Source organism: Accipiter gentilis, chromosome 22 (assembly GCF_929443795.1).
Source record: "Accipiter gentilis chromosome 22, bAccGen1.1, whole genome shotgun sequence".
NCBI classification, from domain to species: Eukaryota; Metazoa; Chordata; class Aves; order Accipitriformes; family Accipitridae; genus Astur; species Astur gentilis.
Genome location: NC_064901.1, coordinates 23,346,518 through 23,370,041, shown reverse-complemented (window position 1 = coordinate 23,370,041; position 23,524 = coordinate 23,346,518). Strand labels below are relative to the sequence as shown.

Sequence of the window (23,524 nt, the reverse complement as noted above, 5' to 3'; positions counted from 1 at the left end):
AAACAAACCCCATCCCTCTGCAGGATTTCTTAGTATCTTGGCCAGTCTAACTTGAAAAATACTCTTGTACTTAAGCTTTCAGACCTACTGTATTACATGATTTTTCTTTAGTCACGTCTGTCTTTTTTTTTTTTCTTTCTAGTTAAGTCCTCCTTGCATGCATAAAAAAATCTTCTGCTTATTTTTGCCGTATTTGCAGACTTAATAGCATATCTGTTTTGTCTCTCAGCCAAATGGCAGAGACAGCTCGGCTCTGACAGTCTAGCTCAGTCCTCTCTCTCCCGTTTGTTTTCCTTCTCTGAATTCCCACTTTGACAATGTCTTACTGGTAACGCACTACCCATAACTGAGCGAGAGTATCCCAGAGGACATCACCCACAGATGTTAACCAAAAGGATTGTCCCATCTCTCCTTCAAGACGTGATATATTTTCTCAGATTCTGTCCAAAAAATCTTTTGCAGCATAGCATCCCTTCCCCCACTACCACAGATTTGACTCTTTCAGGATTAGCTGAGGAGGGCTTTGACCCTGCCAGATCTAGGGCAAGAGACCCCCAGGGACAGCAAATCGGGTCCAAGACCCCCGCTGCACTCGTGCCAGAGTACTGGCAAGTCAGGTTGGCTACTGTGCTCCCCAGTGAGCTCTGTCCTACTTCTTTCCTTCCTTTATCCCTTTTTCTCTGTTCCTTTTCTCACGGCAAAAGCAGTTCAGCCCCTTTTTCTTGAGTTGGTAACTTTTTTTTTTAAATTCAGTTCAGTCTTCCCACGCTGCAGAGATTTTTTTCCATGCTGGCTGTGATATCGCTCTCTATGGAGACCTTTCTTTTCCTGTAACCCCTGAAAGTGTGGGTAACAACTATAGCATATATTCAAATATTTTGAGAAAGCATACGATAATAAAAAACCTAACATGGTTACCAGAGGCTTCAAGTTCTAATTTTCAAAGCAATTAGATAATAGAGTAGGTCAAGAATATGCTTGCCCCACTTTTTCACTTTCCACTTTCCTTATGTCCTATTTCTATAGCTTTTAATCCTCATAATAGCTAATCCTTTGGGAGTCAGGATGAATCCCTTGAAACTAGCTTACTTGGAAGGCCTGGAGGAGCTTTTCCCTTTGCAAGCACTAGCTTTACCTAACTGCATAATCTGAGTGTGTATTCTCTCTGGCAGCCTGTGTAACCCATAGGACCTCTCAGATCGTTATTTGTGGAGCTGTGTTTCAGATCGAAGGAGTCCTGGTTGTTAAGCTGAGGCACATGGGTGATGAATAAGAATTGCCCTTGCACGTCACCCCAGCTACTTAGAAGCACCGGCTGGTATTTTCTGTGAGGCAGTAGCAACGTGAAGGTGAAATCCAGAGCAGAGGAGAAGGGAAGGAGAGCAGGAGTTGAACAGAGGCTGGGTCCTGAAGAATAGCCTAGAAAAGCGAAAACGTTTCCCACCCCGTTCAGCGCAAAGCGAACGAGGGATGACGAGGGGGTTGAGCACGGGCGGCCGAGCTCCCCTTCCCAGCTCTATGGGTGGTACCTGGGACTTTGGCAGGTCCCCTGGGGACAGCACCTCTCACTGCCTCCTCTTCGGCTCTCTGTAGGCTCACTCGCAGCTGGAAAAGTCCCATGGGCTACTCGGGCTCCATCTGCTTTTCTGTTTATACCGCGATACGCTCCGCGGGGCCATACGTGCAATGCACCCATCGAAACACAGAGTCTCCGCGGAGCAAACGTCCCTTCGTGACTCGGCTACGCGGGATGGGCACAAAGCTGCTGCCTCCTGCCAGAACCTCCGTGGGCTCAGACGTCCCCTGAAAATGCAAAAAGCTCAGGCCAGGGGTTTGTTGTTGCCGTAGGTCTGAAAAACGTCTGTTCTTCTCAGTATCTGGTATCTTTGGGGATCTGACACAGAGCTGTGAAACCGTACGTGGTGCACCACCTTCTACAAGATTTACCAGGCTACAGAAAGCTTAAAGTCTTAGAGGAAAGGTCGCCCTCGCAGAGCGAGTGCCTTAGGCCAGGCAGGTCCCAGAGATGGGGCTGAGCTTGCCAAGCTCAAAGCCTCGTCCGGGGGCTTCGTTTGGCTTTGTTATCGCTCTGACGCAGTTGTATCTGGAAGGGGGCTTTGGGCAGGTCCTCCTTGCTCGTTCTTATCGAGATCGGGACTTTCAGGTGCCTGTCGGAACTGGGACCTGAAATTCCTGCCTTGTGACCCAGCCCACCCATGGAAATGGGAGCGAAATTCCCGACACCTCCGGCTGCCTGGATTTTCACTGAGTTCTCCCCCACAAAGTCCTCTGAGAAAAAAACCTGGCTCCGGATCTGTTCGCTCCGTACATTTTTTTTTTCCTCTCAAACCAGTCAGACTCGATCAAAGCCTAACACAGTTTGACGAAGCGTTTGTGAACTCGAGCAGACCTGGCCTTCGCTGCAGTTTCTAACAAAACCCCAAAGCAGCAGTGCCTCGCCTGGTTCCAGGCTGGGTTTCGCTCAGCTACTGGGATCAAAGCAGCCTAAACCAGTTGGGTTTAATTGCTACAGACGCCGCAGTCCGTGCAGTGGGACGTAAAGCGGAAAACAGGCTTTTGCCCCCTCGTGCTCTCGACAGACAAACAACGAGACGGGCCCGGTGTCTCCAAAGGGCAGAGGGTTTGGATGGGAGTCACGGGGAAGTTGCAAAGGGAATTCTGACGGAGCTGGGTTTGCACGGGGGCCAAGAGCATTCCTGGCGCAACGCTGTTGACGTCAGCGCCCCGTGCCTCGTTCGGCGTCGGATCCTCATTTGTATTTTCTCCTAAGCTCATACGGCCTGGCATCTGGTTTGTGCTTTTGTAACTGCAGCTGTTTGCTGGTCTGGATGCTTCAATAATTCCCCCGGTCCCTGGAAAACCCACCCGCGAGCCCATCTCTAGAGCTCTGTGATTGCTCTGTTAAACACACACTTCCCAGATTGGCTCCCTCTCCCCAGACTAATTCATCTGACTAATTATCCCCTTCGTCGGTGCTAGTTTGTTGTGAATGCAGAAATTTGGTCATTACAATTTGTTCTATTCTTGAAAATTCCAAAGTCGTTGAATAATGATGAATAGAAAAAGCCTTTTGTTAATTCAAATTCAGCGGTGAATAGTGGCAGCCCCTCTGATGGAGCTGGCATGTGAGGCTGTCTCTCCCGAAAACATGAGGCTGCAGCAGCAGAAATTCGGCCGCTTCAGCACAGGAATTGCCACTCTGGCTTAGACCAAGGGCTCATCGCTGTGCCCAGCCTTCGTTGCTTCAAAGGGCAGCATAAAATAGTATTAAAATGGACACTGGGTAGCACCGTGTTGGTAACCGTGTTTAACTATGGAGAGTACTTCTGCTGTTTGCGTAAATCTCCACTGGATTTTTTTGCATTCCCGCGAGCACTTCCTCTCAAGCAAGTTCTCAAGACAAGGGCCGTGTCTTTCCAATTCCTGCGGAGCCATCTGTGCTCTGCACACCGTAACTCAGAAGACTTTGCTTCAGCTCTATGTGTTTCACCCGTGAGTGGCAAGCTCTGTCCGTGCGTGGGACATTTTTACACTTGGAGCTTCTTTAACTGGGTGCTCTCTGGGTCTTACATTTTAAAGTGAGGTCATTAGGTGTGCCTAAACGATGTCTTCCACAGTTATGCCTATGTCTGCGCTCTCGTACCCCTGCTCACCTGCTTTCTTCCTCTTCTAAATGAACCACTTCTTTGGATCCCTCCCTCTGTTTTTATATGGATAATTTTCCAATCCTCCTAGTGCCTCCTTCGTCATTTTCTATTTTCTTTTGGCTGTTTCTTTTGAAAAAGAAAACTGAACACAGTTATTTCAAAGGATGGTCTACTATCATTCCTATAATTCTACTATATTTTCAGTATTTGTGATCTTTTCAGCATGCCTTAAGATTGGGTGGTTTTGACCACTGTTGAAACTTGAGCAATATTTTTACTGAATCACTAGTAAGTGGTTCAATTTTGGTTTTAAAACACCAGTAAAGGCAGTTTGCCTAGTCTCCCATTGCCCAGTTCTCTCTGCAAGTTAGGACCTTCTAGACTTTTATAGTTGCCTTTTCTTGATGTCAGGGGTAAATGATGCAAACCCTACTTCAGGTACTTCTATGCCAAAAATGGCTGCTTATGCCAGATTTCCACCTGCTGCATTTCTGCTGAAATGGCTATTTTTAATTTATCTGGATGAGCATTCCTATCCCAATATCACCTAATTATGGGGAAACTGAAGGAAATAATCAGCACCTATTTGTGCATCTCCGAGCACAACTCGTAGACATTTCTGCTTTCTAGAAGGAATACGGCTGCAGTGATATTTTGGTTTCATGGAAAGTAAGTTAGAGCTATAATTCCCTGAAAGAACGTAACACAATGACTCAAAGTCCATGAAAACACTGTTATCTTAGGACACCTCTGGAATGAAAGCAGATCCTTTTGCTTCTGTTATCTCCTTGACTCTTTCTTGAGGCCATAGCAATCAAGTTCTCACCTGGTGCTTAGTGGCAGATCTTAATCATGGTCTTAGGGGGCAGTTCTGTTCCACCCAGAAATCACCACTACAGCTGCCATCTCATTGACCACATCAGAAAGAAAAGTGAAGTTTGAAAGAGACATGGAGTTAATTGCCTTCTGATCTGTAGATGAAAGATTGCAACCTTTTCCACTTGCCTTAAACATTCTGGTTTAAAAGAGATCATTTTATTATTGAAGTAAATCTATTAGCTCTGGGACTTTTCTTGGTAGGTCTCTGTTAGGTTTCTTCTCCAATATTGTGTGAGATGCAAAGTGACTTTTTTACTCAAAATATTTGCTGTGGTTAACTGCAGAGAGGACTTGTGAATCCAGAATCAGCCAACAGTGGGAAAAAAGACCAGTGAGACGTGGTCATGCAGAAATGAAGAGAATTCCTGTGAAAGGAAGATTTCCCATAAAAGGCTGCACACTGGTACCTGCTTATTCCCATTTGTCTCCCTAGCAGGCCTGAGACTGTGTTGCAGCACACGCGTTTTCACATTCTTTTCTGTGTATCGTTTTCTCCTCTTCCTCCACCCCCTTCCCCCCATCTCTAATATTTGTGCTTGAGTTAAAGCTGTGCGCAGCGGGAAAAAGATTTGGGTTCCCCCCTCCTCTTCCCCTCTGAACTCTCATCTCTTATTTATGTCTGTAAATGTTTTGTTTTATTTGATGTACATTTGCCAGCAAAATGCTGGGCCGAGCTCCAGGCGGTCTCATTTCCCTCTTCCATCTTGAGACATTCCAGGCCTGAACAGCACGAGCTTGCACAGCTAAATATTTAGGAGAAAGCAATGAAGCTGTGTCACCAAAAAGCTCTGAATAGCTCTCAGAATAAAATCAGATTATTTAGTATGTGCAGAAAAAGATTTATCACACCTTTTCTACGCAAAGTCTTGGAGCAGACTGGGAAAGGCCTATCCTTAAACTATCAACCACTGTGATCAACATAGCACCTCACTTGAGTCTTGTATCAGAGGAAAGGTACCACCAGACCCGACTCCCTTCTAACCCCAGACCACCGAAAGATCACAGTGTGGTGGTGACTTCTCAATCCAGTAGTTTCCCAGACCCCTCCTAGTACAGATCAACTTCTTTCACCGAACATCAGCATCTTTGTGTTTCTTCTTGTTGTTCCTCTTTTAATCTTTAACTTCTTTCTATGAACATGGAGGGAAATTATGGCAAAGCACGCTTCACTTGGAGCACAGGCACCGTACTGCTCGTCTTTGCTGAGATAAACGTCACCTACTGCTATGCGTTCTGAATCTGGCACCGGTGACTCTGTCTGCAAAGGTTTCAGAGATTTCTAAACCTCTCTTAGAATTTGATGCAGAAGTTTGCCAGAGGGTACCACAACCCATAGGAATGATGCTCTTCAGCGGAGGAGTAAAGCAGACAGCTAGGACTGTTGCAGCTAACTTCGACAGAGGCTGTGAACCAGAGTGCAAAGTCTGAAAAGAGTACCAGAGGTCTGGAGTAGCTTCTGGACATTAGCGCTTGTATGAATCAAGCTCCAAGCCTTCAGGTTGGACGTGTCCATGGAAGCAGCTTTTTCTCCTCCATTGCCACGTGCCCTGGATGTGACGGCAGCAGAGGAAATGGAGAGCAAATGGGATTCTGGAGAAAGAGGTCCAATTTATCCTCAGTGATGCCAGAGTAACTCCACATGGAAGCTCCTTCGTGTCCAGATGAGCGAGACAAGACAAAGACGGGCTGGCTGCCTGTATACACCTGCCCTGCCTGGTAGTGACTAAACCATGCTGCATCTTCCAGTTGCCTCCTGCCCATCATAAAGGTATTTAACACTTCTCTGATCAAGTAAGGACAACACCGTATTTAATCAGTGGCCTGTCAGCTGTCACAAGCCCTTGGAGTGGTTTGGGAGAGGGAGGACAAACACTGCATGCCTGCTCCCAGCCTCTGCCCAAGACACACTCAGCAACATCGAGCGCTCCTGTTCTGTTTGGTTTTGGGTTACAAGTGAGTATTAAAACTGGCCTACTAGTTACACAGGCATACAACGTCTTTGCACCAGCCTAGTCCCGACATTTTACTCGTTAGCTCATCGATCCCATGGGAAACATCTGAAGCTTGGTCATAGGTGAACAAATATTCCCAGTGGATGAGAGGGAGGGAAAGGAGAGCTAAGCCAACAGATTGACTGAATGCAAATGGGAGAGAAAGTGAACCAGCTCTGCATTGCCAAAGTCTGGATTTTTCTATCAACCTTGTGACTGTTTTCGCTTTTCTTAATGCCCCAGCTCCATGGAGATCTGTGTTTATTTATTCATATTTAAATAATGCATTCCTAACTCTTGTGTTTGTAGCATGAAGCTAGAAGTGGAGTGAGTCTAAACATCCTGAAAACCCACCAAATTTCTTATTATTTCTCAAAAATCAGAGCTGGAAAAGGGGAAGTCAGGATGACTGGGTTTGAGTGTTATCTAATTCAATATACTGAAAATAAAAGCTTTGGTGGAAAACAGATGCTGGTTTTAATTTCTGGTTTTATTAACTGGAATGGGGGATACACAGACCTCAGGGAATTACGTATATTCCTGTATATTAATGTACACATTTTTGGTTTAACTGAGCAGCTGACAGAAAAAAAGCTATGAAAGCTGTAAATAAAACTTCTTTTCTTCCTCCCTTCTTGCAAATTGTTCTGTAAATAACTACGATTGGTTTTGGACCAGAGGCCAGACCTTGACCACTTAATCAGTGGATCACCTGTGCTTTTTCCCCAGCATCACTTGGGAGCATCTGGCGAGTTCTCCACGTGGGACAGGCACGTGGCTTGTACCTGGGTTTGCAAGGGAGACGGCAACCATCTCTCACTCTTCCTCCAACGCTTTGGAGCGCAAGAGAGCGCCTGGTGAGACAACACGGCTAAGAGGTGACTCCTGCTTTGGCACAGGAGGTCTTCCACACCAGCGCCTTCGGCTCCTGGAGACATGTAAGTGATAGACGACGCTGCCTCCTGGGTACCGAGCAACCCCTGCTATTTAGCAAAGCCCCTGCCTCAAAGGTTGGTAATGCAGATGGGATTTGGAGTAGCTACTATTATTAAAGCAGATTAATATGAGCTTAAACAGACTCCGGTGCTTTCTGAAAGAGGTATCCTTCTGCCTGCAGACAAAGAGGTTCGGAGTACGCTAATGAGGAGCGCCGGTTTGGAAATCTGTGCTGTCTCTCTGAACCTAACTATATTCTGATTTCTCTCTTTTTGCATATTTGAATTTAGCAAAGTTTAAGGAGTTCATGGAGGTAGAGGGAATGAAATCCCATCCATCAGACTGAAGCAGCCTGGGCACAGGCAGAACACGCTTCCATGTATGCTGCCTCTGCTTGCCAAAATATTTCTTGCTTCCAATTGGAAAGAGGCAGGTTTCCCTGTGGGACAAACAGCCTGCTTCAGCCATGACCTCTGGGCCAGTTACAGACTTAATGTTTTATTTCTGTGAGGTATTCATCATTTCTAAATAAGGGGCTTGAATGTAACTGATTTCCTCCATAAAAGTTACTGTAATTTTGGTCACTTCCGAACCAAAGCAGTTTCAGTCAAACTGAAAAACAAGAAAGCAGAGGGCAGAAAGATGGTGATAATGCACACATTTCAAAGAGGAGGTTTATGTGTGTCTTCCTTGATAATTACCCTGTTCGGTTGCAATGGATCCAAAATTGCAGAGGAGAAGGGGTGAAGGGACATGAACTAAATCTGGCCAGTAAGATAACTTTTTAAGGGTAGACTCACATTGGGGTTTGGTTAAAGCAAAGCCTCTTAAGGGTGGGGAAGATACTCTTGGAGTGTACAGTCAGATGATGACGGGACAGACGGAAAGGCTGAGAAATTGGGAATGTGATGTGAAGGCTCTTGTTTGTAAGCCTTTGATAGTACTGCAGGTGGGATCATGTTTCCTCTCTCCCACCTGGCCTTGATTTACAAAGGATGGAGGCTGCTACTACAGTCTTGGTTAGAGACACCTGATTCAAGCTCAAGCCAAGCAGCTCACATCTTTAATAGTGGTGATCTCCACCTCCTTTCCTGTGTCAGCTCGGGTGGTGATGGTCCTGGACACGTTCCAGTAGTCTGGGTGGGAGGTTTGGGTGGAACTGGCCTCCGCTCAGTTTCTGCTGCACAACTCCCATGGCACAAAAGCAGTTCCCTTTCTGCAGCCTTGCCAGATGCATTGAAGACTGAAATAGAAACTGAAAAAAATGTCTTTCACCTCTTGCAGTCACCCACCAGTTTCAAGCTGTGCAACCATAGCAGGGCAGCATGGGGAAAGTCTCCTTTGTCAACTGAGCATGACGTGCCCCTTCTGGCTGTATTCAGGGCATGAGTACCCTGACTCAGTTCACTGGCACTACACTTACCTACAGTTTTTTAAAAATTACTTACAAAACCAGAGCAGATTCTTTTGCTCCCACCATGTATCATACTTGGAAAATGATGTCAACACGTCAGCAGCAGAGGTTGACTTTCGGCAGGCTTGAGAGACCCTGCAAAGGGTGCTGGGCCTCAACTTGCCGGAGATTTATTAGCTTTGGAAAGAGGGGTCTCAAGTATTCCCTCAGGCTCTGGGATGGGAATTTGCTGTGACAGTCTCAGGTTAGGAGGTGATCTCTGCAGAAACCCTCTAGTCTTTGCAAATCTGACGTTAGGGGTTGGAAAATGTAGTTAGCATCGGCATTCTTCAAGGCACCCATATCTGATTGTTATTTTCATCTGGACCATTAAGTAGCTGAACAGCCTGTCACCTGAAGATCTAGAAGTATTTTCTTAAATGTTCTGAAGTGTTAATGCCTTAAATGTACACTTCTTTTGTCAAGTTCCCCAGAATGAATCACTGTTTAACAACAGCTCAGTAAACATCATACAGTTAAAATGACTGAACACAGTACAGTCTGAACTGAGATTGAGTTGTCAAAGAAAAGGTTTGCCAAAAACTGCAAAACAGGCTCTGTTCTTTTCCTTAATGTAATAACCCCCCTGTCAGCCTCGGAGGAATCGGATTTTCAGAAGAAATTTCGAGCAATAGCTGTGATTTCTGAATGTTCTCTTCCACCCCAGAAGGCTCACACCCAATGATTGATAACCAGTGTACATGCTGCTCTTTAAATACTGCAAGGAAGGCATGTGACCCTGGCCAAGGGCACAAGGACACGGCCTCTGATTGGGAAAACCTTGCAGGGGGGGTGTGTGATTCTCACACATGCTTTTCTGGGAGCTCCTTGATGCAATCTGAGTCTAATGAACACACCTGACAAAGTAAACAAACACAAAGGAGAGCACTTCCTCAGCCTTTTTGCCAGAGTTATAACTGCAGCTGTGCCCAGGTTCATAAGGCAAAAATCTGACTGACTGCCTGCCAGCTCATTTCTTTTTCTGCCAGCAAAGTCCACAGGTAAGAACAAAATATTAGTATCTTCTTCCAACTGTGTTTTGTTTCAGCTGTAAGGTATGGGAAATACTTTTGTTTGCTTTACACAATGGGTGTAGTTCATTTCTTGGGTGTCCTAGTTCTGGATAAATGATGCTGCTGTCGTTGTGGGGCGCTGAACTCGGAGAGGACAGACAGCATCTCTTTTTGGTACTTTTCCACACATGTTTTTTTTTTGACCTGTGACAAGTCACTGAATTGCTCCGTGCCTCTCTTTCTCAGATGTAAAGTGGGAGCAAGCTGTATGACTGTGTCGTAGGGTTACAGTCATAAACATGTAAGGCATTTGCCTATTCTAGAGTAGAAAACAAGATTGGGATGATCAACAGCTATATTTTTAAGAGTAGTTTTTTTTCCCTCTGCCAACTTTTTTGGAACTGGACCAGTGTAGTGGGATGACTCTTAGTCAGCTCACCGCTATTTGGCTGGTAGGGGAGAATATGCTGGATATTGGGATGGAGGAGCTGTATGTTGGACCAAACCAGCTCAGGACCATCGGATTTAATCGGCTTTGGGGCAGCCTCCTGAATGGGTCTGCACCACTGTAATGCCCTATGATGCTGGGAGTGAGAAGAAATAGTGGGGTCTGGCAGAGGTAATGAGGTCAGACCTGGCATTGCAGGGATGTGGTTGCTCTGCTTTGAGGACTGGGTTGGCTCAGGACCAGTGTCAGAGGGAACGGACCTCTGAAAGATTGGAGCTGGCTTTGTGTAGCACCGCTCAGCACATGGCGCAACCCTAGGATTGCTCAGGCTCTGCTTAAATACGTGTCTTAGTGTTCGCTTGATGAAGTCCAGGGTTGAGGGAACTGGCTAAGACAGCTGCATCAGTGTTAGGAATTATTTCTGAGATATCATGGGAAACGGATGACATCCCCAAATGTAGGAAAAAGATGCAGATAATGATGGTCTTTGAAGAAAGGAGAGAAAGAGGTGAAAAGAACTGGGTAGTAGTCACCCCAGTTCCAATTCCTGGAAAAAGTGGAACAAATGAGCCGTGCGTAAGCACATAGAAGATAACAAGGTGATAAATCGCAGGCATGCAGGCCTGTCAAGAAGAAATCCTATCAGAGCAGTCTGGCCTCTTTTTTCTGACAAAGTAACCAGCCAGGGAAGAAAAAGGAGATGTCCTATATTCCAAGTTGGGGAAGGTTTTCCATGCTCCTTCACATCATGCTCATAAGCCAGCCGTGGACACACACCCTAGGTGAAACTCGTGGAATATGGGTGCACAGCCCCATGGAAAAGCTTATTCACTGAACAGCCCTCGGAGCTTTGCATCAAACGGGGAGGGAGCAGTGAGGGGGCTGCAGGGTCTCTCCCCAGTCAGTCTTGTCATTAATGGCTTCGTAGGTGCAACAGAGATAATGTTTATCAAACGTGATGGCAATGTCATGCCGGGGGGCATGCAAGCACGCGGGAGAGCGGGGTTGGAATTCAAAGGGGTCTTCAGGCGCTGGAGGACCAAATGGAAAAATATTCGATAGGGACAGGCACAAAATAGGAATGAATAATCCACTGCACAAATACAAGGTAGGCAATGGCTTGCAGGACAGCAGGTAGGGAAGGTTTTAGTAGTTATAAGGGATGACAGAATGAATGTGTTTCAAATGCTTTGCTACCGTTAAGAGACCAACATTATCCTAGGACGAACAGACGTAAGTGTTCTCTCTGAAACAGTCTCTGTTCTCTGCTTAGCGCTGGTGGGGTTTTGGCTCGAGTGTTATGCTTAAGTGTGGATGCCAGATTTCCCAAAAGCTGTAGGTCGGTTTAAGAGAGTTGAGAGAAGAAAAACAAAAATAAACAGAAGTCCAGAGAAGACATTCTCAGCATTTTTTGAGTTTAAGAAGAGGCAGCTGTATGCTAATCTCTCAGCTTGCTGCAAAAGAAAGACGACAGTTTTCCGTGTCAGTGGTAGATAGGACAAGAGATCTCCCTTACAACGTTTATTGTAGCAGGGGAGATAGGGTTGGGCATTAGGAAGCCCTTCTCATGCCAAATGTGGTGAAGCACTGAATAGGTTACTGAGGGAGGCTGGGAGTCTTTTATAGGAGATTTCAAAAACATTTCAAAAACTTTGCATCTTCCAGGAATTATGTCGTCATAGTGCTGCCACAGGTAGAGATGGAAATAACAGAAGACAACAACAGAGAAGCCAGACAGTATAGCTGTGAAAACTAGACAAACCTTTGGGCAAATAAGTTTCTCTTCCAGTCTCAAGCTGTTGGTCGTCTTGCTGTGGGACAGACCAGAGACTGTCCCTGCCAGTCTGTGCCAGACAAGCAGCAGGGGCAGGAGAAATGGCTCAATAAGAAAAGAAAAGAGGAAAAGGGGTGCTTGGCAGCCCTTTTAGAAACAAAGGTAGCAGCAGCACCTGCACACTGTTGTTGACTGTTTCTGCCTTATTTTATTCTCCAAATACTAATGACAGGTTGCACAACTGTCAGGACAAGAGGATCCTCTCTCTGGCTTCAATTTAAGTGTCTGGGGGCCACCAGCTTTAAAGGGATTTCAGGTTCTGGGTCCATGTAGGAAATGGGAAGGATTTCCAGTCTTGGGAGAACTGACTTCCATGCCGGCCACTTCCATGTTTCTTTCCCTGACCAATAGTTTTTCATCCGTACACTACTCTGAAGGGAAGATAGACCCTTAACAGCATTGACAAATATCTCCTTAAAGGTATCAGATCCTTGTGCTATTCTAACTTCTGGTTATGTCTCCTTTCCAGATAGTAATCAATCCAATGTGGTTGTTTGAATTTTAATGTTAGCACAAAATTTCTGCTAGCCTTACTTAATTTATTTCAGGCAGCTCAGAAACCTCCCTGTTGTTCACTCCCTTGCACAGCCAGACAGCAATGATTTCCCCAGCCTGTTCTCAGGAAGTTTGCGTTAAAATAGTATTTAAAAATTGGAATTTCTTCTCCGGGCCGCATCAAGTTCAGATAAACATAGCATAGCTGGATGAGGCACCAAAGAGTTGTACAGCTAAGGCAGCTGGCGTTATGCAGTTCAGCAGGACTGATGTTGTCCCATAGAGTCTCAGGCTGTTTCCTGAGTGTGCTGGTAGTTACACAAGGACAATCAGTGTTCCTGGGAGCAATTACTGACTTTTTAAGGGCAGTATCACTCAAGCTTTTGCACAAGGTGGGGAGAATGAAGGAAGGAGAACAGAAAGGTCTCCAGCTCTCATGAACTGACTGCAAAGGAAAGCTTAAAAAAAAAAAAAATTATTAGCAGTTACTAAGAAAGAATAGACAGCCCTGACAATATGCGATGGTAACGTTCCCTTTTGAAGATTATACTTGGTTCAGCTAAGTAGAAGCTGAGCACAGCTGAGCTGGATGGGTACACTGATGCTGCCTTTGTAGCGCTCTGTTCTAGGCAAGCAGTGCTCTAAGTTTTGTGGCCTCAGCCTCAGACACAAGACTACCAGTAAATGTTAGCATCATTTGTTTTTCTCAGGCCTGGCAGAGCAGAAAAAAAGGTCAGGATGAGGACAAGGATCTGCTGTCAGTGCAGCGAGGCTGGAGCAGAATAGCTGCGGGGCTCTGGCACGTTAGGATTGAGTTGCACTGGCAGAGCCCTGTGAAAACCAAGGACAGCCGTGGCAGTGGGTGCTGCAAGCCAGCCTCTGTGGGAAAGTCGTCTTTGCATACGTGGTTTCCCACCCTATGTAAATACTTAATTTCTCCTGTAATTGCAAAAAAACCTACGCTGACACCCCCCCTGCTCTCCCGGTTAGAAAAGACTCGGTGTGAATGAACAGGTCTTGCTGGGGGCATATTAGAAGTATCTTGCTTGGCTTTTAGTCGTGCTACAGGAAACAAGATCCCAATTTCAGCTCATGTAGTTATTTCAGGCAGAAGCGGTGTAAACTTCTTACTATTATAAATGAAAATACAGAAGAAGCCTTACCCATGGTTTTATCTAGAAATTGAATCCCGACTGTTTTGTGTTTCAGACCAAACATGGAGGTCTCTGTGTCTATCTTTAGCATCAGATAAGAGACAGTTAGCCTGCTCTTTTCCTTGCCTTTGGCTTTTCTCTTTTAAGGTAAATGCTGACAGATCCTGAATACACCTTGTTTAAAACTAGAGGGACAAAAAACCTTATGGCAACTGAAGGGCACAGTCCAACCAGTCATGGAGAGGGAAATGGGTCGATGCCTAGTTTTGTTGGGTCATTACTTGGGGAATTTTATCTCTCGTATTTGCCTCAGTGATGCAATTTTGGTGTTTGCGTGTCCTGATTTTGCAGAGTAATATAGCAACACATATATGCCTGCAGTTGTTGCTCTGTTCCTGAGCATATTAGCTATTGTTTTAATAGCCCTTTCAGGATAAAGGGTAATACCATCAAAATGCATAACTTTCTGTGATAAAAACAGTAACCTTATCTTATCAAGCTGAGATTTTTGTGATCTGCAGATGTGAGTTTGGAGGCCACAAAAGGGGCTGAGGGGTTCTTGGCTCGGTGTCTGTGGGTTCTGAAATGACCCATGTCATTTTCTGGCAGCAGAGAGGGAGAAAACATTTGCACGGCTCCTCACAAAGAACTCGCAGTACAGACCAGAGCCAGCCCAAGAAGCAGCAATGGCCAAAACAGAAAGAAACCAGACGAATAAAAATGCATGACTGGCTAATATAAACAGCATGTCAAGAGGGAAGCAACTGTGAGAGCTCATTTTCCAGCTAGATCCAGTACCTCTTCTTTTCTTCTACTCTCTCCAATGTGTTTTTCCCCTGCAGTCCTCTTCCAGTGTCAGGGACTATGAAGAAGCTGCAAACAGAGGTCGCGTCATCAGCGGCCACAGTGTGTCCTTCGTGGTGAAACCTCTCAGGGTTTCATTCTCTAGGGCAATGCAAAGTCTGTGTTTGGAAAGGGAAGGTTTCGACCAGCCCTGCAAGGAAATTAAATGTACTTTTGAATCCGCAAGCGAAGAGTGCCCAGCAAGCCTTAGCAGAGGGATACTGCAATGTGAAGCACTGCAAGAACTTTCTCTACATATAGTATGACAAGGGTCAGTGTCATATGGAAAGTTAAATTTATTTGCCCTAATAGACACGCTGGGTTTGATTTCTTGTCCGGGGCATCAGCCACTGTTACTTCACCCTGAAGAAGAAAACACAAACCCTCCCTAGTTAACCGCTCATCAGTTTAGTAGAAGTGCAATCTGCTCCTGCCCTGAAATTTGTCATCATTTCATTTGTAGCACAGACACTTATTCAGTCATGACTTACAGAAATTCTATTATGGCAGCTGCATCAACAGGAATTTAGATATCTTTGAAGAAGAGAATTGGTCTCGCTTCATTTTAGTCCTGTCTAGGCCTGAAATTGCAGAAGTAGGCTTGGTACTAAGGATCTGGGTCCATTCCCATGCTTGAATCCCTCTCACATAGGAATTCAGACACACAGATTCACTTTATCTCTGTTTGTTATTAGTCACAGGGTTAGCCAGTACTTAAAACACCCCCAACCCAATCACTGCTTCCTGCTCCAGGGAGTACCATTAACTAGTTGCATGGGATGAGTAAGCAGGCCTGGCTCTTAGCACAGTAATTTGCACAGAAAGTAGGAAGAAAACAGTTTCTGGGTTGTTTGTGTGGATGTTATACTGACTGTGAGGGTGGAAAACACTCAGCACTTCTAATAGCTCCCTCTGCCCACAATGGGACAGGTCCTGTGGGTCTGCCCAGAGTTTTACAGAAAATGCAATGTGCTGTTTAATCAGTTACAAAATTGACACCTGGGGGGGGGGGGGGGGGGGGGGGGCGGAATCAGTCCCAGAAAAACTAGGGGCTTAATAACCAAACTCTTCTTTTCTTCTGCAGTTTTCCTTGTCCAGCTCTGCTTTACAAAAGGTTTTTGAAGACCGTCCTACTGCCCTCTGTGGGCTTTCCTGTAAAGTATCTTAAATAACCCTTTGGGCACGTGTTGGGAGCTCCTCGAACTTTTGCTTCTCTTCTCTCACGTTTATGTGCTGAAGCTTCTTATTAAAATGATGTCTTAATTTAACAAGGCCAACTGTACCCCCTCTGTGCCTGCCCATGCAGCGAGAAGCCTAAGGGAAGGCATCCATAATGGTTATGGGGGCTTGCTTGCTCTGAAAGCCAGTGTGTGCTGGGTGGACCCTGGCTGGACTCCAGGTGCCCACCAAAGCCTCACTCCCCACCCTCAGGTGGACAGGGGAGGGAAAATAGAACAAAGAGCTTGTGGGTCGAGATAAGGACAGGGAGAGATCACTCACCAATTACTGTCATGGGCAAAACAGACTCAGCTTGGGGAAATTAACTTAATTTATTGCCAATCAAATCAGAGCAGAATAATGAGAAGTAAACCCAAATCTTAGAACACCTTCCCCACACCCCTCCCTTCTTCCCAGGCTTAACTTTACTCCAAATTTTCTCTCCCTTTTCCCACCAGTGGCGCAGGGGGACAGGAATGGGAGTTGGGGCCAGTTCATCACACGTCGTCTCTGCCGCTCCTTCCTCCTCAGGGGCAGGACTCATCACACTCTTCCCCTGCTCCAGCGTGGGGTCCCTCCCACGGGAGACAGTCCTCCACGAACTGCTCCAACGTGGGTCCTTCCCACGGGCTGCAGTCCTTCAGGCACAGACTGCTCCAGCGTGGGTCCCCCGCGGGGTCACAAGTCCTGCCAGAAAACCTGCTCCAGCGTGGGCTCCTCTCTCCAGGGGTCTACAGGTCCTGCCAGGAGCCTGCTCCAGCATGGGCTTCCCACAGGGTCGCAGCCTCCTTTGGGCATCCCCCTGCTCCGGCGTGGGGTCCTCCCCGGGCTGCAGGTGGAGATCTGCTCCACCATGGACCTCCCTGGGCTGCAGGGGGACAGCCTGCCTCACCGGGGTCTTCATCACCACGGGCTGCAGGGGAATCTCTGCTCCGGCACCTGGAGCATCTCCTCCCCTCCTTCTGCACTGACCTGGGGGGCTGCGGGGTTCTTTCTCTTACATGTTCTCACGTCTTTCTCTGGCTGCAGTTTCTGTACTCACTGCAACTTTTTTTCCATCTTAAATATGTTCTCCCAGAGGCACTACCACCATCGCTGATGGGCTCAGCCTTGGCTGGCAGCGTGTCCGTCTCGGAGCCGGCTGGCACTGGCTCTGTTGGACTTGGGGAAGCTTCTGGCAGCTTCTCACAGAAGCCACCCCTGTAGCCCCCCTGCTACCAAAACTTGCCACGCAAACCCAATAGACTGTGAGATACAAACTTATTTCAAAGAACCAGGCAGAGATGGAAGAATTAGTAATGAGTTAGGAAGGAAGATCCTGGTACATGTGAGATCCTGCCTTAGTTTTGGTTTAGGTGCTTTATTTCAGTCATCATTTTGTGGTTTTCAGGGGCTGGGCTGAGGATTTTTGCAGGAGGATTGAATGGATTATCAGTATTACTAATAAGATTTATACATCAAAGACTCTTTGTGAAGCAGAAAGGGTGTTTTCCAGCACTTCTGTACAATGGTCAGTTTTTAAAGAATGTGAAAATAAATGCTACTTGATGGCTTCAGCTGCTCAGTGCCTCTTGGCAATGTGGGGAATGAGATGCAGAACTGACAGTGCCTGTGGGTTGTCTTCTGCACCACCTCTGGCCAGGGCATCCGCTTAGATCCAGAGAAACTAAGAGAATTAAGAGACTTTCAATTTGTTGTGGTTTGCCCAATAACACGGCAAAATCTCATATTAATTTATACTACCTACCAAACTAAGGAGATGTAAGAATGTTTTTGTTTCAGTGGTCTATTTGGACTTTAATTTCTAAGCTGCAATTATTGCAAAGAACTTTTATCAGCGTCATCTCTTAGGAACTAGACCTGAGTCTGCTCAACTCATCTGACTCCAGGTCAGTACAGAAAAAGGCATCAGATGGTTGTGGTTTTGGTCATGGTCCTGCTGGGCTTTAAGTAAAGCGCTGCCAGCAGCCACTACACATCCCAGGGAAGTAACCTTCCTCTGACCTACAGCATTGTAAGAGTCAAACCGTTCTCATTCAAACGGGGTTCGTTTACCCAGTGTGCAAGTCAATAACGCACAGAGTCCAGGTATTTTCAAATTAATTTCGTTGATGCGCGTGAATGGGTGCCTGTCTCAAGACAGCACACCTTTGTCTCAAAAATTCCTACATTTATATACTTAAGTAATAGGTATTCATTATTATTTCCCTTAATGATTGGCTCTTTCTTCTTCACCCCTCATGTAAATTAGTGCACAGACTCTGTCTTCTTCCTTCATTGTCTTCTTTTGAGTACGTGGTATCATTTAAGTAGGCGGTCAATGAGTCGGTGGTCGTGATCTTCCCTGGTAGAAATTACCTTTTACCTACATCTTACTCTGTCTTGGCAGTTCCAAGCGGTTCTTCAAGGTTTGTTGACCAGACCACAATCCATCACCTTTTCTGACTTAAACACAAAGCCCCATTTTCTAGTAGTTAGTTCCTAAACCCTAAATCATGTTTTGTTATTGTTTCCCTATTTTAAATATTAACTGATGGGGGCTGTACACGGGGCTTTAGCAGTTTCCTGGTTACTTCAGTCATATTATACATATTGATAGCAAAACCAGCATCCTTTTCCACGTCAGAGACTGTTGAAAAGAGTTGTGTTTTATTTGACTGCAGCAGAAACTTCCTTTTTCTGTTTTGGAGAGCCACGTACTGAACTTCTGGAAAACTTAACCCGTTAAATCTCTCGCTGACGCATTCCCGGCCTGCCGAGGTCCCTTTGCTTGCACGTCCTCCTTCCCACCCGTGGGTTTCCACCAAAAACCCAAAGTAGGTTGCAGACCCAGCGTGGCTTGCACCAGCTGGAAGAAGGTAGCCAGGGCTGGAGCACCCTCTGCAGGGACCTTTCTCCCATCACTGCACCCACTGTCGAGCTGCCTGCCCGGGCAGGAGGGCTGCCAGAAACACCTCCATCCCACCGCTGTCTCCTGCCGCAGAGTCGAGACGGGCTTGAGGCAAAAGGCCGGAGAGGTTTTGCTTTGCGAAGCTTCAGCTCGGGCTGCGTCAGCAGTGGGAACCGCTAAATGCCTGCTCGGCACTGGGAGGGGATGCGGATGGCTTGCTTTGGGAGAGGGGCAGGGAGCAGACTGATTGTAGAGACGCTAACCCACATGGCTGCTCATTAGTAGCCATCCTCTTTTGCAGCATGAAGGCCTCTCTAATTTTACAGCCTTTTTTTTTATTATTATTATTAAAAAAATAAAGCTGCTGTAGTTACAACAAAAGAATTTATTGTTACCATCTGACATTTAACTGAGTTGCAAGGCCTCCATTTGCTTTTGTGAAAGTATTCCCTACCAAAACCACTGTGATGCTTGTCACATTTCCCAGTTGAAGGCCTGATATTCAGTGGGGCCCTTCTGCTCCGCTTGCAAATGCGCTGTAAATAAACAGAATTTTCGGCTTCCAGGGCTCTCGTTTCAGTGCTGTCTGTGACCATGCCATTGAGCTAGACTCCAAATTTAATGAAAATTTCTTTTGAATAACATTGCTTACAGGTACTGGCAAGAGAGCACAGTCCCCTGCTCTGATGCTCTGCAATGTGTAGAGCTGGCTGACACTGTTGTCTAAGATTTACCTGATCGTTGACTAGTCACATCAATGACTTGGACACCTGTAATAAACTAAACTTAACAAAATAGTGAAGCTTAACACAATTTTTCAATGGGGTGTTTTCAGGGTCACGTGTCACGGCTTGTTAGAAAAGGAGTTGTGGCACGCGGTTTGTTCAGCGGAGGAATGCCCTCTAACTGCGGTGCTCGGCTGTCATCTGCCGAGATGAAACCAAGGCATGAAATTCTCTGAGAATAAGGATGGTACTCTGACAGCATTCGGTTTTGCTCTCCTGAGCTTGCTGCGTGAAGAGGAAAGGTAGAGAGGGTTTTTTGTCCAATGAGTTTTAAAAGAATTGGCCTGTCTTAGATACGTCAAATTGGGTGGCACCTACGCTTTTGTCATTAAAATAGGTGTACAAACCAGTTCAGAAAACAAAGTCTGCCTTTTTGGTTTGGCAAAGTGGCTTGCACTGTGCATGTTTCAACACTGTCACTTCTTGCACTTTGGGAAGACAGCCCCTGTTAGTCCTCTTTTCCAGCTGAATTGGAAAAGCAGCTCAAAGAGCTGGCAGCTCAAACAATTATCTCGGCAATAAAACAGCATGTGATATGTTTGTTCCTGATGCCATGCATGCCTGACACGTGACTGGAAGGGAAGCTCTTAATTTCATTTTAAAAAATGAACTTTCCACTTCATGTGACATAAAAAGGGGCAAACAACTGAACCGTGAACAACAGTTCAAGATTTATTATTATTGTTTTATACCACGAGTCTAGGTTCCATCCCTTTTAATGCTTGCGTTTTGAAAAAGTGGCTCTTTCTGAAGCCAGGGCATACGTCGAGTTACTTTTGAGGATGCTCTACTGCTGCCTGGCTAAGTTATGGCCCCCGGGTATACCAGGCTCCCGGGCTCCTTTGAAAAGCTTTTTAAAAAGACTGTTTCATGCTGCCTTTAATCTATTTATATTTACTATTAAACATCTATCATCAATGGCTCTCCTGATTGTTGCCCGGTCTTTGTGTGCTCCAGTACACAGTCAATGTAAATGTCCTTATATAATTAAGTCTGTATTTGTAGAAGGTAAAGCGCCGTTCCCAGGAAAAACCCTAGGAAAGTAAAAGCACATCTTTCTTACGGGGGTGTGGAGGTACAAACTCTAGTTAAGCAGACCGCTGGAAAAAATCTGAACTACGATCTGATCATAAGTTAAGAAAGGTAACGTCTTTTTTAAAGGTAAGCCTTCTCTTCTCCGCCATAGAGACAGTACTCAAAGTATTTCATGAGGTATAATGAAGATTTTTATTTCCATTTCACAGACTGAGAAATGAGTTATTAAAAATGAGTTATTAAAATCCAGCGGGAGGTTAATAAGAGCTGGATAAAAAAAACCCAGCGCTGCGACAAAGCAGCTCGTTTGATCTAAAAGGAAAATCGCCAACCTAGTACCTGCTTCACAACCTGTACGTCGGCCGCGAGAACGGCCACAGAGGATACGCACGCGTGGCGTCTGGTTCCATTTTTTTCTCCCCAATCGCTCTTTTTTTACGTTCACACTTGCCGCCTTAGGGCTCAGTCCTTGTCCTGCCGGGCTCAGGCCTGGACCGAAGTTTCCAAAACCGACGGGTGGGCCACGCTTGGTCCCGCGGTGGGCCAGGGAGACTCAAAATCCCGCAATGACAAAAATTCTGCGATGACAGATCCCCTGCGGGGAACCTGACCCGGTGCTGTGGAGGGGAAATCAGAAACCCTCCCCCCCGCCCAGGGCCGCGGCCGGGGCCGGTACAAGCACAGCCCGCCAAGCTCTTCACCCAGCCCGGCCCTGAGGAGCAGCTCTGCGGGGGCAGCTCGGCTTTTTTTTTTTTTTTTTTTTAATTTCTCCCCCCCATTCCACGCCCTCGGCGAGCTCCCGAGGGCTGCGTCCTGGCCCGGAGCCCGGGGTTGAGTGCGGGGGAAGGCGGTGCCGAGCCGTGCCTGGCGGTGCCGAGCGCCGTGAGGGGAAGGGCGGCGGGGGGGAGAGAAGGGAGCCCGGTCGGTTGGCCCGGACTAAAGTTATCCCGGAATAAGGGCCCGGCACGCATGTGCGTCACCCCGGATGTGAACATGCCGGCCCGGCTCCCCGCTAGCTCGCTCCGCCCGGTTCTAGCGGATGGGCTAAGCCGTGCCGTGCCGTGCCGAGTCCAGCCGGCGGCCGCCGCCGCTCTCGGGGCTGCGGGGAAGGGGAGGGGGGGGGGGGAGGCAGGGCAGAGCCGGCCCGGGCGCTTTCGAGGGCCAAGGTGCGAGACCCCCGTCCCGGCGGGGGGCCCGGCCCCCCGGGCGGGCCGGGGGCAGGTGGGCTGCCCCGGCCGGAGCGGGCCGGGCCCAGCGGCGGGCGGGATCCCCGGCGCAGCCCGCCCCGGCCTCCCCCGCGGGGCCGCCGCCGGGGCCGGGGCCGCCGCCGTCTCCCCCGGCCCTTCCCCGGCCCCCCTCGGAGGTCCGTGGCGGGGAGCCGGCCCCCGTCCCGCCGCAGGCAGGCGGCGGCGGGCCCGTCGGGAGCGATGGATTTTCGGGGGAAGAAGTACGAGCGCGGCAGTAACTGGTCGGACCCGGAGGTGGTGGAGCTGCTGCAGCTGTGGGCCGACGAGTCGGTGCAGCTGGAGCTGGAGAGCTGCCTGAGGAACCAGCACGTCTTCAACCGCATCGCCGAGGTGCTGCGGGAGAAGGGCATCCACCGGACGGGAGACCAGTGCCGGGAGAAGATCAAGAAGATGAAGCTGGAGTACCGGCGGATCAAGGACAACAGCAAGGCCCCGCGGGGCGGCCGGACGTGGAAGTTCTACGAGGTGATGGACCGGGTGCTGACCAGCCGGCCCGCCTTGGCCTACGGCTCGCTGAGCGGCAGCATGATGGCTCAGCAGGTGCTGCAGGGCAGCATGGTGGAGAGCTACCATCACCAGTTCGCCTCCTCGGCCCTGCCCTTTGGACACTCCCAGCACCCCGAACTGATGGAAATCAAATGTGAGGAGGTGAACTCTGATGAGCACTGCTTGACCCCAGAGCCCCCACCAGCCATGTCTTACCAGCAGGGCTCCCCTGAAGATCATGAGATGGAGAGAGCCTTCTTGGAGAGGGCCCAGAACGACTCTCCCATCTCCAGGGTGGAGATTCCCATTGAAACCAGTGTTTCACCTTCAGGTAGGGATAGCCTTTTACATTCCAGCATAAGGTTTCTGCCCGGTTTCCCAGAAAGAGAGATATATTTTTTTCTGGTGCAGAGATAGACACCTGGTTTTCGCACTGACGTTTGGATCCTTATTTTTCCACGTCCCAAAAAGCTTTAAAGTAGAAGGCTGGTATCTGCATTCATAGTCTTCCGGCCATTCCCGAAACGTATCTTGCTGCAGGTAAATAAAATCTAAAATTACCGTGCTAGGCTAAATGTCGTGTATGAAATCCAAAGGGCTGGCGTGTCTGCCATAAGATTTCTGCTAGATTTCTGCACGTAATGCTGACGGTACTCACCCTATCGGGGAAAAAAAAAAAAAAAAAAAAAAAAAAAATTGCATGCTTTTTGGTATCATTTGAGCATCACCAGGGCTGTCTGCAGTCCTCATGCTGAATTGTATCAGGAGACCCTCTTCTGCCATGGCTACGCTATAAACCTGCAGGTGAAACTTTTCTTGCGTTCTTTTAAAATATTTTCCGGATCTAATCTTTTAGGACGCTCGACAATGAAGAATACTTGGGAATAATCATTGCCTGGCCTCCTAAGCTATTCATTAGGACTTGGAAAGAAGATGTTTTTGAAAGTCACTGGCAGAAACAGCCTATCTGTTCGCAGGAGATGAGGCTCCTGCACTGAAAGTGCGGCTGGCTGTTGCTTGGCTGCCAGGAAGGGTACAGTGTGGAAATCCTGGGGATTTCGAACCGGTCTAGGACAGGCTGATGGAAGAGCACGCCGTGACGGGGAAGAAGAGAGACGATAACCAGTGTGAGCTTAGTGCCTGCGATAG

General features: G+C 47.4%; 1 protein-coding gene across 4 annotated transcripts in view; it reads left to right on the top strand.

Annotated features, from left to right (window-relative positions):
- ACCS (1-aminocyclopropane-1-carboxylate synthase homolog (inactive)) overlaps positions 1 to 23,524 on the top strand; it is a 62,334-nt gene that overhangs the window by 22,075 nt on the left and 16,735 nt on the right. Inside the window, exon 2 of one of the 4 annotated variants that reach the window (XM_049825796.1) lies at positions 7,268 to 7,476. Coding sequence is in view for 2 of the 4 variants with exons in the window: in XM_049825794.1 (XP_049681751.1) it covers positions 22,070 to 22,706 (637 nt within the window). In the remaining 2 variants the exon portion in view is untranslated. Of the gene's footprint in view, positions 1 to 7,267; positions 7,477 to 21,994; positions 22,707 to 22,844; positions 22,916 to 23,524 lie in introns of those variants that run through there. The other 3 variants (XM_049825795.1, XM_049825794.1, XM_049825797.1) reach the window with 3 other exon arrangements.